The 14,722-nt window shown below is 40.4% G+C and overlaps 2 protein-coding genes across 7 annotated transcripts in view; both read left to right on the top strand.

Moving 5' to 3' along the window:
* ZC3H7A (zinc finger CCCH-type containing 7A) overlaps nt 1–11,540 on the top strand; it is a 29,714-nt gene extending 18,174 nt beyond the window's left edge. For 3 of the 5 annotated variants that reach the window (XM_061993900.1, XM_061993898.1, XM_061993899.1), the window contains 11 exons: nt 851–1,012; nt 1,697–1,893; nt 2,131–2,228; nt 3,283–3,464; nt 5,760–5,836; nt 6,384–6,517; nt 6,846–6,951; nt 7,437–7,545; nt 8,393–8,526; nt 8,867–9,030; nt 10,614–11,540. In XM_061993900.1, coding sequence (XP_061849884.1) covers nt 851–1,012; nt 1,697–1,893; nt 2,131–2,228; nt 3,283–3,464; nt 5,760–5,836; nt 6,384–6,517; nt 6,846–6,951; nt 7,437–7,545; nt 8,393–8,526; nt 8,867–9,030; nt 10,614–10,803 — 1,553 coding nt within the window. In that variant the 3' untranslated portion in view covers nt 10,804–11,540. Of the gene's footprint in view, nt 1–850; nt 1,013–1,696; nt 1,894–2,130; nt 2,229–3,282; nt 3,465–5,759; nt 5,837–6,383; nt 6,518–6,845; nt 6,952–7,436; nt 7,546–8,376; nt 8,527–8,866; nt 9,031–10,613 lie in introns of those variants that run through there. The other 2 variants (XM_061993903.1, XM_061993902.1) reach the window with 2 other exon arrangements.
* Nucleotides 11,541–13,438: 1,898 nt separating this feature from the next.
* Nucleotides 13,439–14,722, top strand: part of TXNDC11 (thioredoxin domain containing 11) — a 31,358-nt gene continuing 30,074 nt past the window's right edge. For both annotated transcript variants that reach the window (XM_061991869.1, XM_061991868.1), the window contains exon 1: nt 13,439–13,623. In XM_061991869.1, coding sequence (XP_061847853.1) covers nt 13,478–13,623 — 146 coding nt within the window. In that variant the 5' untranslated portion in view covers nt 13,439–13,477. The remainder of the gene's footprint in view (nt 13,624–14,722) is intronic.

Here is a 14,722-nt window from a genome sequence, read left to right as displayed (position 1 = left end):
GAACACGTTTCTGTTAAAAGCAGGAGCTAGAAAATACTGGTGGAAGTACTTAGCATGTTCCTAGCTTCACCTTTTTGTATCAAAGCATCTATTTCTTCTGTTTCTTTACATCTCTATCAAAGCCTTTTAAGTGTCTGCTTTTGAAATTGTACTGTTCCTCAGCATCTTGTCCAAGGCAAGTGAGTCATACTCTTGTTTTTATAGTCTCTTAAATAGCAAAATTCATTGAGCATTGCTCATCTACAGACTCTCTCCCCAATTTCTTCAGTTTGGTGGTAATATAATCTTCACTTTAGAATCATCCTAAAGACAGAGTTTAAAGCTAGGCATGTTTTTATTTCCAAAGACACAGAGTTCAGGGATTGGCATTTTTGTTTCTGGCATGTGTGTACTTCTTACCTAGACTGTTTTTGTCTCTGAATGTAGCAGCTGTTCTAATACGAATTGAGGTCAAGATCTATTTAGTGATCCTTGTAATTCATCTTCATTAATATAAATATGCAATTGATGTTTTAAATTAGTGTTATGGAAACATATACTTTGGAATTTGAAAGAAGGCAGAATGTGGTTACTGTCCCAAAGTAATCTTATGGTTGTAACACAGCATTCTTCCCCATATCACTTGTGTTGTTTTTCTTGGCAAGACCAAGCCTTCTGTAAGTATTCAGCTTTTTTCTCTTGTACTCAGTGTGGCTGTTAATGACTTTTGGCTCTTCAGAGTTGCTGGTGCAAGTAGGAATTCTGTGCAATGTGTGTACTTACTTTTGGGCTTTTGTACCAGTCTGTATGGAAACGTTAAAGGTACGCTGCAATTGATGCAAATATAAGCAGTTTCCTGTGATTGTTTCAGGTCCTAAATTATTGGATTACATTTACCATCCCAATTTAGAACATAAATGTAAGAAGGATATTCTAATTGGCAGAATAAAAAACTCTGAAGATAAATCATGGAAAAAGATACGTCCAAGACCAACAAAGACACAGTATGTGGGACCGTATTATATATGTAAAGGTATGTGTTAGAGAGAGCAAAATGTTTATGCCTACACTCAAAGTAATATAGTTTAGCTTTTCCAGTGAAGTATAGAGTGAGTTTTTATTCTTGATCGTAGAAGGTGGAGAAGAAAGTTCACAGGGTTATTTCTGTTTTAAAAGTCTGTCTGGAGACATTCAAAACCCACCTGGACAAGTTCCTGTGTGAGCTACTCCAGGTGCTCCTGCTCTGGCAGTGGGATTGGACTAGATGATCTTTCAAGGTCCCTTCCAAGCCCTTGAGATTGTGTGATTCTGAGACCATTAATGTCATGATTTAGAGAGCATGCACTGTACTTCATGAATAACTTTGCTTCAGTTTGTTGGGCTATTAGTATTCAAAACAACAACAACAAAGCATTCTTGTTAGAGTTTTGCAGATTGAACTTCTGCTTATGATGGAAGCCAGATAACTTGTGAATTAATTAACAGCTACATTTAAGCATTTTCTGGGTTCTCAGCATTGTTCTCTTAGACTAAGTAAGGACAGTTGATGGAGGTGTGCATCACATTTCTGAGGAGTTTTACATTTTCAGGAAGTCGTTCAGCATAAGGTTTGCTTCTGTCTTTTAGACTTATGTGACTCATTTACAGTAGATGTAGCTTCTTAGTTTCCAATTAAAGTTGTGTAAAAGCAAAGCCACATCCACTCTTGTCATTTTAGATGTCGCTGCTGAAGAAGAATGCAGATATCCAGGTCACTGCACGTTTGCATATTGCCAAGAGGAGATTGATGTGTGGACACTGGAGCGCAAAGGAGCCTTTAGTCGAGAAGCTCTCTTTGGAGGAAATGGAAAGATCAACTTGACGGTGTCCCGACTTCTTCAAGAACATCATGGATTATTTATGTTTCTTTGTGAGGTGCTGCTTTATTTCTAGTGACACAATGAAAATGGCAATAGGTAACAAAATAGCCTAGAGAGAAATGATTTGGTTTATGCATGACTCTTTAGCAAATTCTGAAATACACGCTCAGTGATAGTCTGGGTATCTTTAGATTAGAGACTAGCTGAAGTCTCTGTTAATATCTTTAAGGTAAGGTATATTTTCAAATGTGTAAAATACATACTCTACAATTACCTGTTTTTTTAATTCCAGAAATGTTTTGATCACAAACCCAGAATAATAAGCAAAAGGAACAAGGATAACTCATCTTCTTGTTCTCACCCTGCTATGCATGACTTTGAAGATAACAAGTATGTCTGAAATACCATCTCTTTAAGTTTCAAATTAAAAGCAAAGGCTTCAGGCATTTTTTGATGTTGACTTTGATTTCTTACCTGTTGATTAACTTCTCTTCCTTGCTAACTGACCGTTACGTCGTGGTGGTATTGAGAAGACAAACTTATTGAACACAGATTATCTCATGGAATTCAATTGAAAGGAAACTATTTCTTTACCAATGCATTCAAAATTAGTGGTATCCACTCTATTGTTTGAGTCTTACTGGTTTTGATGTCAGTTTGTTAATAGCTTATCTACCTGGTGAGCTGCATTTATGTAACATAGGTGTCTGGTTAAATTAATACAATAATTCATAACTTTTCAGTCTGTTTTGGTTATTTTGATGTAGTCTAGTCAGTTAAGAGTAAGCTTACCTTAATTACAGTGTCTGAAACAGACTCTAGTCATTATTCATTCAATTAATTAAAAATAATGTGAGGAAATGTCTTTAATTATTCTTTGAAAGATAACAAAGACTTCATAGCAGTAATAGTGTTAAATATATTTTTTCAGAATGAATAGACTTACATTTTTATAAGAGAGAAATGTAAGTGAAAGAATTTTAAGTGCTTTATTTGTCCTCCACTTCTCTGTATTGTGGAAACACTACAGGTATAAGAGCTACACTGTTACTGTGATGCATCAGCTCTGTCTTTAATGGTGCTCTACAAAGGAATAAATACTCCTGTTTGTAAATAGATCAGGATATATGCTTGAAAGTGGACATGATACACTTTCTCTCTTGGAAAGCAGTGATCTTGTTGGATTGAGTTCAGTAATGCTTTGCAGAAGAGGGACCTCTGCATTTCACAACAGTGCTATTTCATGGTGCTGGTTTACTCAGCCTAGAAACAATAATGAGATGCTGCTTCCCTCTGTTAACTGTTTTGGCTTTCTGATTTCAAGGAAAAAATGTTAAAAAGACATTTGAATAAACTGTGGTGAGAGATGCTTATTTTACTTGTTTTTCCACACATGAACAAAGTCATTTTAAGGAACATCTGTAACGGACTGTTTTTGGAACAGGTGCCTTGTTCACATTTTGCGAGAAACTATGGTGAAGTATTCCAAAATCCGCCCTTTTCAAGCTCGCTGTCAGCTTGACCTTTGCAGACATGAGGTGCATTATGGCTGTTTACGAGAGGATAAATGCTTTTATGCTCATAGTCTGGTAGAGCTTAAAGTCTGGATAATGGAAAAGGAAACAGGTATGCTTAGTAAAATGCTTGCTTTACTCTTCATTAGGATGCCACTTTGTCCTTGTCTAAACTCTCCTCTGAAATTGGCAACTTGAGATCAGTGTATTCAGTTACAGTTTGCTGGAGTGTTTCATACAACATATTCAATAAACAGCTGTGTAAATGTGATGAAAACTATTGAATAGGCTACTAGCTATTCAAAATTAGCAAATCTTTCATAGTAAAAACTGTCAAAACTGCTCATTATGATCACATATCTTTTTTTCTTCAAATGAAACTGGGAGTCTTGAGTAGCTATTATATCCAAGTCAAACTAGATTTGGTTTTATTTACCATTTAGTTTTATTTTTAAACCTTCCAAGTTTGGAAGATCTCAATCAAATTTCTTCTTCATGTTTTATTTATGTCATTGTTTCTCTCCATCCCCAGTATAAAAATCAAGTTTTTCCACTGTAAAACCATTCTTTTAGAAGAAAGGTTTAACCTCCATAGTGAGCCAGAAAAGAAATCTTCCCAGTTCACTACTCTGTCTCTCATTAATGTATATGTTGATAAAAACTGATTTTTCTGTTCCTGCTTACACAGGACATTGAGGCTGCTTTTCTGTTGATCTCCATTGTTTTTTGTTGGCTTCTTTGAGGATATAAAATTTTAAGACCTCATTTCTAGCTGATAGCTTTTTGAAAGACATATCTTGCAGTGCAGTCCATGGTCATGAGTTCTAGACTCTCTATGGCTTTTTTTTTTTTAACTGTCAGCAGTAAATTTGTACCACAGTTGCTTATTCTTCCTACTTTGCTCTGTGTGACAGCAATACTTTACATGTTAAGTAATCGTGTTAGGTCATTGTGATGCAGGGAGGAAGAAGGCAAATATGGCAATCCCAATGTGTGACAGTGTTTTTGCCATTTTTAGCACTTTGTGACGTATCCTTGCCTGTCCATTCTTTGAAGAGAAGGGTTCTTTTTGCTTCAGCTTTATATCTGGATTCTTGCAGAGGCATGCTGACATGAGATGTCATACTGACCTGAAAAAGGTAGAAGAAGAAAGTTAAAGACAACAGATTTCCTGTTTTGTCTCTCCTTGGATGAGCCTTTAGAAGTTTCCACATGGAAGTAAACCAGTTATTTTACCAGCTGCCCCTACAAAGACAGGGATAATAAATACTTACACTGCAATTTCTATTTTGAAGTAAGGGTTGGATTCTCCAAGAAACATATCATTTGCCACAGAAGGCATATTTTTGTAGTTTATGATGTGTTCATGCTGTCCTCATGCTTTGCCCAAGTCAGTTAAAGCACAGTCTCTGCTCTTTGAAAGGTTCCTCTTTAGAATGTAAGCGTTGGGAAGTAAAGGAGTGCTGTGTCAGGAAAGGATAGTGGGTGCTTGTGTGGAATTAGAGCAATAAATGTTATAATATGTGTGAACACTGTATAGCCCTGATACAAACCTTAGCCAAAGAATTTGTAAGTTTGGGGTTTTTCTTCCATGAAACAAAATCCAATTATCAAAGTTTGTTTAAAATCTTTGTATAGAAGGCAAGGTCAATCTAGTGTTTGTCAGCTTGCATTTTGGATAGTTTTTCTGTGGTCTATAATACAATGTACCTTTTCTAATTAGATTGTCACTCGAGACTTAGTACATGATGTTGAAATAAACACTCAAATATGCACCTTAAATTCTTTGAGCAAACTGTAATTTAAAAAACTTTTATGTTTGCTTTTTAATGTGGTGGTATCTACAATAGTTCTGTTTTGAAGGCCCTTGTGAGATTCTTGAGTGTATATATACACATATATCACAGAACGGTGGGGATTGGAAGGGACCTTTAGAGACCATCTAGTCCAACCGCCCTGCTCAAGCAGGTCCACCTAGATCAGGTCGCACAGGAATGCATCCAGGTGGGTTTGGAAGACCTCCAGAGGAGACTCCACACCATCCCTGGGCAGCCTGTGCCAGGGCTCCCTCACCCAAACAGAAAAATAGTTTTTCCTTATGTTTGAATGGAACTTTTTGTGTTCCAGCTTCTTTCCATTACCCCTTGCCCTGTCACTAGATAAAACAGAAAGAATGGATGCCTCAACCTCCTGACATCCACCATTTAGATATTTGTAAATATTAATGAGATCTCCAAATATGAGGGGGAAGGGGATGTTTATAAATAAATATCCACACCAAAGCCTGAAAGTGTGTGTGTAATATAGAAAAACAGACAGAAGGGCTTCACTAGCCTTCACAGTTTGAGCATGGCTGTAATTCTGCAACAGTCATAAATGCTCAAGAAGTTTTCCACTCCCTTTACAGGTATTTCACATGATACTATTGTTCAAGAATCAAAGAAGTACTGGCAGAACATGGAAGCTAGTGCACACGGATCACAGGTATTGTCATTTTTCCATTCCAATAATTCTACAATGACTTTGGTGATAATTATTTTTCTATGTCTGTGTAAAATGTATCGTTTTAGAAATGACTTTTTAAATGTTATCTTCACTTAATCTATTTCACTGTAGGCTTTCTTCAGGTTGCTCCACTTACACTGAAATTCCTGCTTTCTTTCTATGCAGTTCCTTTTTTGCTTTGCTTATTCTGTCACATGTGGAAGTTAAAACCTAACTATAATTTCAAAGTCAGCTGCCATAGAGCAATATGTTTTTAATAGGTAGGACTTTGATGTGTTTAGTTTGTATATTTTATCACAACTTCTGGGTGCATACACCTAAATCAGAAATAAGTTAAATAAAAATGCATTTGTTGAGAGATGCCTAGTTTGAAATGACAAGCTAAACTGACAAGGTCTGCAGTGTAACATCTGCTTCTGGGCTTGTGTTGTCAGCTTTTGTCATAGGGGGTAATTCATAATTATGTATGGATTTCTTTGCAGATACAAAATACCTTTCATTGTTGTTGTTATTTTTTTCGCTTAAGATTCTTGGGAACCAAATGAAATATGGATCACTTAATTTGAAGATGAAGTTTGTTTGTGGTCAGTGCTGGAGAAATGGTCAAGTTAATGAGCCAGACAGAAACAAAAAATACTGTAGTGCAAAGGCAAGGCACCCGTAAGTAAGACTAAACAGTGAACAGGTTACTGTTTTGTCAGCTATTTAAAACCTCTTTTGGGGAACTTTGGAACTGCTTAGAGTCATACAAGGAATTTAAACCAAACTTGTTGAAGCAGAACAGTCATCTCTTGGTAGTATGTTAATAATTAGTAATGAGAAGCACTTCAGTGACTTTTTTTTTATTTATCAGTGATGGTAATTTCCAGGAGAATTTGGTTAAATATCAAGTATAAGGTGAAAGCTTTCTTAAGAACCTTTCTTAGCTTTCCTGTTCTGCTTCTGTGTCTTTTTTGAATAGTATTTCTTTCATTGAACTGTGTTTCAGATGGACCAAAGATCGCCGCGTGGTGCTTGTAATGTCTAATGAGCGTAAGAAGTGGATGACCATTCGTCCTCTTCCTGCAAAGAAACAAGTGCCTCTGCAGTTTGATGTATGTTAACCTAAAACTAACATTTTAGTTAAGAAAATAAAGTAACTGGGAAATACTAGCAGTTGGGCTGATTTCATCAGTTCTGCAGAAATTTTCATGGGAGTTGGTGGGAAAATGTTGAAGGCTTTTCTGCAGAGTTTACTCGTAGAAGAAGCATTGATCTCCCATGTTATTACTGAAGCATTTTCTCAGCAGTGGAAGTTAATAACTTTCAAAGTGATTTGTCTGTTTCAGAAATAGTTTAAACACCTCTGTGGTCTGGTAATCTGGCAGGAGGCAAAAAGCAGTCCTGATACTTGCTTCCAGCAGATTGCTTTTTCTAACTATGATGTGTGTTTTTGATAAAATAAACAGGATTTTATTTTTCATGTGATAAAAGTGTCTGGGAGCAGAAACACTAGCCAAGACTGATAAAAAGCTGCAACATTTTCTGCTATCATCCTTTTTACTTCGTAAGGATTTTTCTTTTTAAATTCACATTCCAGTTGTGCAATCATATTGCTTCAGGCAAGAAATGTCAATACGATGGAAACTGCTCTTTTGCTCACAGTCTTGAGGAGAGAGAGATGTGGACCTATATGAAGGAGAACAGCAGTAAGTAGAAAAGTAAATCTAACATGTAATTCTGTTCTGTTTTGCATCCTTGTTCCTCAGTTAGTTTTCAAGCCACTTTCTTTCACTGTCTTTCCTAGGAAACCTTGCAGGTGCTTTTTAAATTTGAATAAGCCCAGACTGGGTATTCAAAAACAGTGTTAGATAAAAATAACTATATTATGTATTTGTTTCTTGATGTGTTTTTTAAATGTAGTTTGTCTCCTTTTTTTAGATGTCATAGAAATAGTATATTGATCTATGCAGCAATATTATTCAGTGTTTATATTCTTTATTGCCACGTGCAGACAGTAGAATTCTGCTGATAACATACAAGGGCAAGCTACTTGCAGAAGGATTCTCTCCCACCCCCAGTGTATTTACTGGGAATCACTGTTCATTTCCTATTGCTGACTTTTTATCCCATTACAGGGTTACTGGGGAGAAATAACGAAAAATTGGAAATAATACCTGCCATAAATGATAATCTCATGGTCTGCAAGAAAGCAGACTAAATTTACCAAAAGCTGTAGCATGGTTTACATTAGTACTTGGAAGTTCAGATATTGATACACAGGGGCACTGTTGTTGTCTGTACTTTAGGTGCCTTTTCAGAAATGTGTAACATCTTACTTTCCTCTAGACAGGCAGAAATGGGTCTTGGTAAGTAGCCAGAGACTCATATAGCTCTTGGCTCTTAACTCTAAACTGTATCGACATGGTGCCTTCCCTTTTTCCTTCTTGCAGTAGGTGGGGACTGAATTATACTTGCAAACTCAGTCATTTGTCTAGTATTCTCAAACTTTTGCCTTAATTGCTAATTACTTATTTTAGCTTCTGCTCTCATTAGTTCAAGACTTGGAGCAGTTGTATGATATATGGCTAAAAAGTCAAAAGCCAGAAAAAGGAGATGATACAGCTGCTCAGGCAAACAAAGAAAATGGGAAGCAAATTCACATGCCAACAGACTATGCTGAAGTTACAGTAAGTAATCATAGATAAAATTCTGAATTCAAATATGTGAGGGGTTGTTGTCTTTCCCTTTTTTTCTCCAATCAGTACCATATGTTGTTGTCCTTATTTTTTTGGTGCTTCCTTAGATCGTAGCTAGCAACGCTAAATGCAAACTTTAACCTGCACCCTAAAGCAGTTCTTCTGAATCCTCTAAAGCCAGTGGAGATCATAAACTTCAGGTGATTAAGTAACAGTCTATTTAGGTAAATACAGGCCAACACAAAGGAAACATTCAGAGTGTATTGGGAGCAGTTCTGTGCTTACAGTATTGAATTCTCAATGTTTTGTTTTCAAATTCCCTGTAAAACAGGTGGATTTTCACTGTTGGATGTGTGGGAAGAACTGTAATAGTGAGAAGCAATGGCAGGGTCACATTTCTTCTGAAAAGCATAAAGAGAAGGTTTTCCACACTGAGGATGATCAAAACTGCTGGCAGTATCGCTTTCCAACTGGATATTTTAGCATTTGTGATAGGTACGTGCTTTTTAAGATGTCAAATATGCTGAAAAATGACAGTTCGTAGTGTAAATAATTAAGGCAGTTATTAGCTTTGACAGACAATGCTGCTTCTACTGTTTCTTGCTTTGTGTACATCATTCAACGTGAAATTAAGTAATTAAAGAATCACAGAATGGTGGGGCTTGGAAGGGACCCCTAGAGATAATCTAGTCTAACTCCCCTGCTCAAGGAGGTCCACCTAGATCAGGTTACACAGGAACATGTCTAGGAGGGTTTGGAAACCTTCCGAGAAGGAGACTCCACACCCTCCCTGGGCAGCCTGTGCCAGGGCTCCATCACCCTTATAGTAAAGATTTTTTTCCTTAAGTGGAACTTTTTGTGTTCCAGCTTTTGTCCATTATCCCTTGTCCTGTCACTGGACACTACAGGAAAAAGTGTTGCTCCATCCCCTTTGACATATACCTTTCAAATACATTTGAGTATTAATGAGGTCCTCCTTCAGTCTCCTCCAGGCTGAATGGTCCCGGATCCCACATACTGTTAGAACTGGGGGAGTAAAAAGGTGTGTAATTGTGGAACCAAATAAATTGCTTGTGTGATGTTAATAAAGGGTTCCAAGTTTATTGCAGCTGCATGAAATACTGTTGGTGTTATTACAAGTTTGCTTAGGCACGTGCAGGTTGATTAGCTGTGGAACACAAGAACAGTGCACAGTGATACTTGAGAAAATTAGTATCATTTCCAAATGTGTGGAAGAGAACATCTTAGACCTGTTGGTTTTCCCCAGCATTGATTTTAAGTATTTAAATGCAGACTTTAACTATTAAATGCAGCCTGTTTTCCTGATTTCTGTAAATCTGTTGAAAGGTTTTTGTGCTGTTGCAATTTTTGTAGGGCTTAAAACTTTGGAATCTGCATTCTGGAGTCAAAGATTCAATTTGTTGGTGCAGATACCTTTGTTACTCCATTTCAAGTTAAAGATTTTTGGATGCCTTAGAAATTGCACAGTGTATAAAGCAAGTTATTTTTTGTTTGCAGTGTTTTCATGAAAGCTTACGTGCCCCCTTTACTACATTTTTAAGTGACATCCTAAATGTGTTTGATGAACACTGACAGACCTTGGATGTGCAGTATAAAGTAAATACAGACTGGCATATAACAATACTTATAACAAAAATACTAGGATAAAATAAGACATACTGGGTACTTCAAATCCAAATTTAATTAACACAAAGGGTAATGAATTGTATTTTTTAACAGTAGTCATTCTTTAGCTTAGTGTGTTAAATGATGAGGTATTCATTTACCTGCTAATTTGACAGATTAAAGGTTTCAAGCATTAAATGGCTCAGTAAAGAACAGAAAGAACAGAACCATCTCTTGTCCTTTATAAGTACATGACAGCTGGGAATGAAAAATATCATTGAATGCTAAACAGAGATAGTATCCTCTTACATAAAAAGTAAATACTCCTCCAGTTTCGGGGATTCTTTTGTCTGTAATACCTTAGTGTGTTTGAAAAACATGACCAGAGAAAATGCCTACATACAATAGTAATGATGGCAATTCTATGAAAACACTGAAATCTGTCTCAACAGATATATGGCTGGTACTTGCACTGAAGGAAACAACTGTAAATTTGCCCATGGAAATGCAGAACTCCATGAATGGGAAGAACGAAGACAGGTTTTAAGAATGAAGCTCAGCAAAGCAAGAAAAGACCACTTGATTGCTCCCAGTGATAATGACTTTGGAAAATATAGTTTTTTGTTTAAAGATTTAAACTAATACTGAGATGACACATACATGTTATCAGCTGGAAGCATAAACCAGAAAATTTGACAATAATCAAAAGCATGTGACAGAAAAGCTGCAGGTTTTCTGCTTTTATTGGCATATATTGTTCCTCCTGAACAGCAAAATATAGTAGATTTAGGGGGATTGAGCAGACCTGTCTATGCTCTCATGAAACAGAGTGGTGATTAAAAAAATCTGAAGTATTACGTGCTTACTCACCTTCTGTTGGACAGAAAGTTAGGGAATAGAAGGGGGAGAAGAGAGGCTATAATATCTAGGAAGCCCCTAGTATCAGTCCTCAGCTGAAAAACTTTAAGGGATCAAGGTATTAAAAACCAGAGTGTTACGGGCTAAGAAGAAAACGATGGATGAAAATTCTTCAGATCTTTTAATGGAGAGGATTTGTTTAAAACAAAGTTTGCTACTTATCTATATGTAGGTTGCTAAAAAAGGATTTTCTTATTAAAGATTTTAAACAAAATAACCATTTAACTACAATATATGTTGAATGGATATTTTTTCTCTATTTGTATGTTTCAATATAATTTACTGAAAAAAGGGATCTTGGGAGGAAAAAAAGTATTAATTTTTGAAAATGAAGTAGTTAAAATTATGTTTCTTGGTCTTTGATGTTTAAATGATGATTTTGAAAGATTACACTTGTATGTCAGTATTGTGTATTATTGTATGGACTAATGTTGCCTGTAATAAAGAGAACTTTACACAAAGCTGTTTCCTGCATGTAGCCTCTCAGGATTGAGATTTTGTAAAAACAAACAAACAATGATTTGCCTATTAGCAAAAGCCTGAGCACTTGTAGCTTAAAACTTAATAAGTTGGTATTTCTGTCTCCAGCTGCGTGTTTGCAGTTTTCTGTACTGTCATTAGCACATTGCCTCAGTAAAATAACAGAAATGGCCAACTAATTTGTGAAGACAAGAATTATGGTGCTGGGACATGTTTTCAGACTCTAGGTTTGGGCATGAATCACCACCTTAACTGCAAGGTGCTTCAGATTGCATTTCCTGCAGGCCATAGGACAGTCATAGCCATTTGCAGGCTGAAGTGACTTCTGACCAGTGAGCCTTTTGGCTTTACTGGAGTTGCTGGAGCTTCTGTGGTGTTTTGGCTGCTCTGCAGATCATGCTTTCAGCTTGTTTTGTGTATTCACTGAATTCCCACTTTTTTTTTTTTAACTAAGCTGCTTTCAGTTATTCATTCAAACTAGCTAAAGCTGCTTCTTTTATTTTAATCCCCCCCACTGACCTCTCTCTCCCTCTTGAGAGAGTATTTTTCTCTGTATTTTAGCTGACCTTATATAATTAGAAGAGCTTTAAGAATTACTTCAGTAGTTTGAATGTAGTTATTGGCCATATATTGTGTATGTAAAAAGTGTTGAACCAAAGTTCAGTGATACCCATACACGACAAGCCTGGATCCTGTGTCCCTCTCGCATCACACAATGAAAGCACAAATGAAATGACACCTTATACTTCAGCCATAGCCAGGGGCTTTTGAAGGAACTATTCCTTACAGGCTCAGCTGAGGTATATTTTAATGTGGTGTACATTAAGCATACAAAATCAGCTTGGTGCTTGAAATACCCCCTGCTGCAATGCTAATTTTTTACATTGTTTGTAATAAAGTGAGCTTGACATGGAGTACTATGAACAGTGTTATTTCTGTGACAAAACCTGATTGTATCGTGTGCCTTTCTGAATTGTTTTCTCAACTTTCTGCTGTCATTGTTTTATGTAAGTGCTCTGTAAATTATTGGAAGTAATTCATTGACAAAACTAAACATGAAATCCTTGTTCTGTAAGGACAGTGTGAAATCGTTCATGACTGTAGGGAGGGGGGTTGTGGGCAACGTCTGCCGCGGAGCCTTGGTCTTTGCAGAAAGAGAGAAATCATTGACTCATTTTGGTTGGAAAAGACCTTTGAGATCATGAAGCCCAATCACTAACCTCACACTGCCAAGCCCACCACTAAACCGTGTCCCCCAGCACCTCAGCTAAGGGCTTTTAACTGTCTACAGGCATGGGGACTCCACCACCTCCTTGGGCGGCCTATTCCAACGCTTAACAACGCTTTCGGTTATAAAGTTCTTCCTAAAGAGTTACGGGGGAATTATTTACTCGCTGCTCCCGGGGACGGGAGTGTTAACTATGTCCTGCCCAGGCAGCAGGAGTCGAAGAAGATGACGTGTGTTTCCTGAGAGCGCCGGGAGGACGGGGAGCGAGGAAGCAGCTCGGGGCGCTCCCAGCCCCGCCGCCGAGCCCGCTCCCCGCTCTGCCCTCGCCTTCCCGAGGGGTTCCCTCAGCCGCCTGTGCGCCTGTTCGGGGCGCTCCCAGCCCCGCCGCCGAGCCCACTCCCCGCTCTGCCCTCGCCTTCCCGAGGGGTTCCCTCAGGCGCCTGTGCGCCTGCTCGGGGCGCTCCCAGCCCCGCCGCCGAGCCCACTCCCCGCTCTGCCCTCGCCTTCCCGAGGGGTTCCCTCAGACGCCTGTGCGCCTGCTCGGGGCGGCGCGACGTGGCGGCCGCGGGTTGGCGGGCACAGGGGCCGCCCCGCGCGCGGCTGACAGGCGGGCGCTAGGGAGACGTGTGCGAGCGGGAGCGGCCCGGTGGCCCGCACCCCCTCCCGCCCCCCCCGCCTCGGCCGGGGGTGATGTCGTTATGCGGCGGCTCCGGCCCCGCGGCTGCCTCTCGGCTGCGGCCTCGCGCCGCCCAGATGGCCCGCCGGCCCGAGCTGCTGTGCGGCGCTGCCATCGTGCTGGGCTGCGCCCTCCTCGTCGCCCTCAAATTCACCTGCAGGTAATGGCGGGGGTGGGGGGCTGCTTCGGGGGAGCGGGCGAGAGCCAGGTGGACCCGTGGCACGCAGGGCCCGGCCGAGGCAGGCGGCCGCCCGCCCGCCGCTCTTGCCGGGCTGGAGCGTGCGCTGAAGGCCTGGAGCAGAGCCACCGGCGCGGGTCGCGCCGCGGGGCCTGTAGGTGCGCCGGGGCGGGCGGCAGGCGCAGGGCGGCACAGGGATCCTCCCGGGGCGCGACCCCCGGGGCCCGCTTTGGCCTCCCGTCTCCCTGAGCAATGTGGCCGGGCTCCGTGCGCCGCCGAGTGTTCCCGGGGTCAGTGACAGACATCTTCCTCTCGGGCCCGACGACATGCGATCCCTATGGCAACGGTGGCCGTTCTCGTGTGGCGGGGGGAACACCGTCGCCAACTCAGCGGCGTGGCGGTGGGGGTCACGGGGCCCCATGACCCCCGTCGGGCAGGACAGGGCAGGGGGAGAGGCCCCGCTCCCTGCACGGACACACGGGTGAGGAAGAAGCGGCGGTATTTGTGAGATGTACCTGCCTTCCCCGGGGTCCTTGGGGTGTGGCGGTAGGTACACGGATGCAGACGCACCTGAGGGACAGGCACTTTTGTTGGGAAAGTATTTTTTCCTCACTTCCAGAGAATAACTCGTACCTCACGTTGCCACAGAAGGGCTGAGGGAGCACGGGACTGAACCTTTTTCCTCAGCGCTCTCAGCCATCTGTGTCAGATGGGGGTGCAAAGTGGGGGGAAACAGGACTCTTCTGGCTCGTGTGGTAGTGTTGACACTCCCATCACCTATATCTGCTTCAGACAGAAAAGTGCTTTTATTTTGTTTTTAATGTATTTGTTTTCCCAGTCTGGTGGTGCTTCTCTTGGGAGCTGGAACTTTCTGCGTTGCAGAAGTCTCTGGTTCCTGTTTGCTGAGAGCCTGGTGTACGTGGGTACATGGAACCAGATGGTGTTTGTAGCTGGCAGTGCGGAGAGAGTTGGGCGGTGCTCAGTCGGCACACAAACCATTCTGGAGCCTAAACTGGGATCTGAACATTTGAGATGGGTTGTGTGCTTCAAATCATACCATGTTAGTTTAAGAATATCTATT

This window comes from Colius striatus, chromosome 3 (assembly GCF_028858725.1).
Source record: "Colius striatus isolate bColStr4 chromosome 3, bColStr4.1.hap1, whole genome shotgun sequence".
In the NCBI taxonomy this organism is placed as follows: Eukaryota; Metazoa; Chordata; class Aves; order Coliiformes; family Coliidae; genus Colius; species Colius striatus.
The sequence above is the reverse complement of the archived record's forward strand: the minus strand, read 5'-3'. Positions and strand labels throughout refer to the sequence as shown.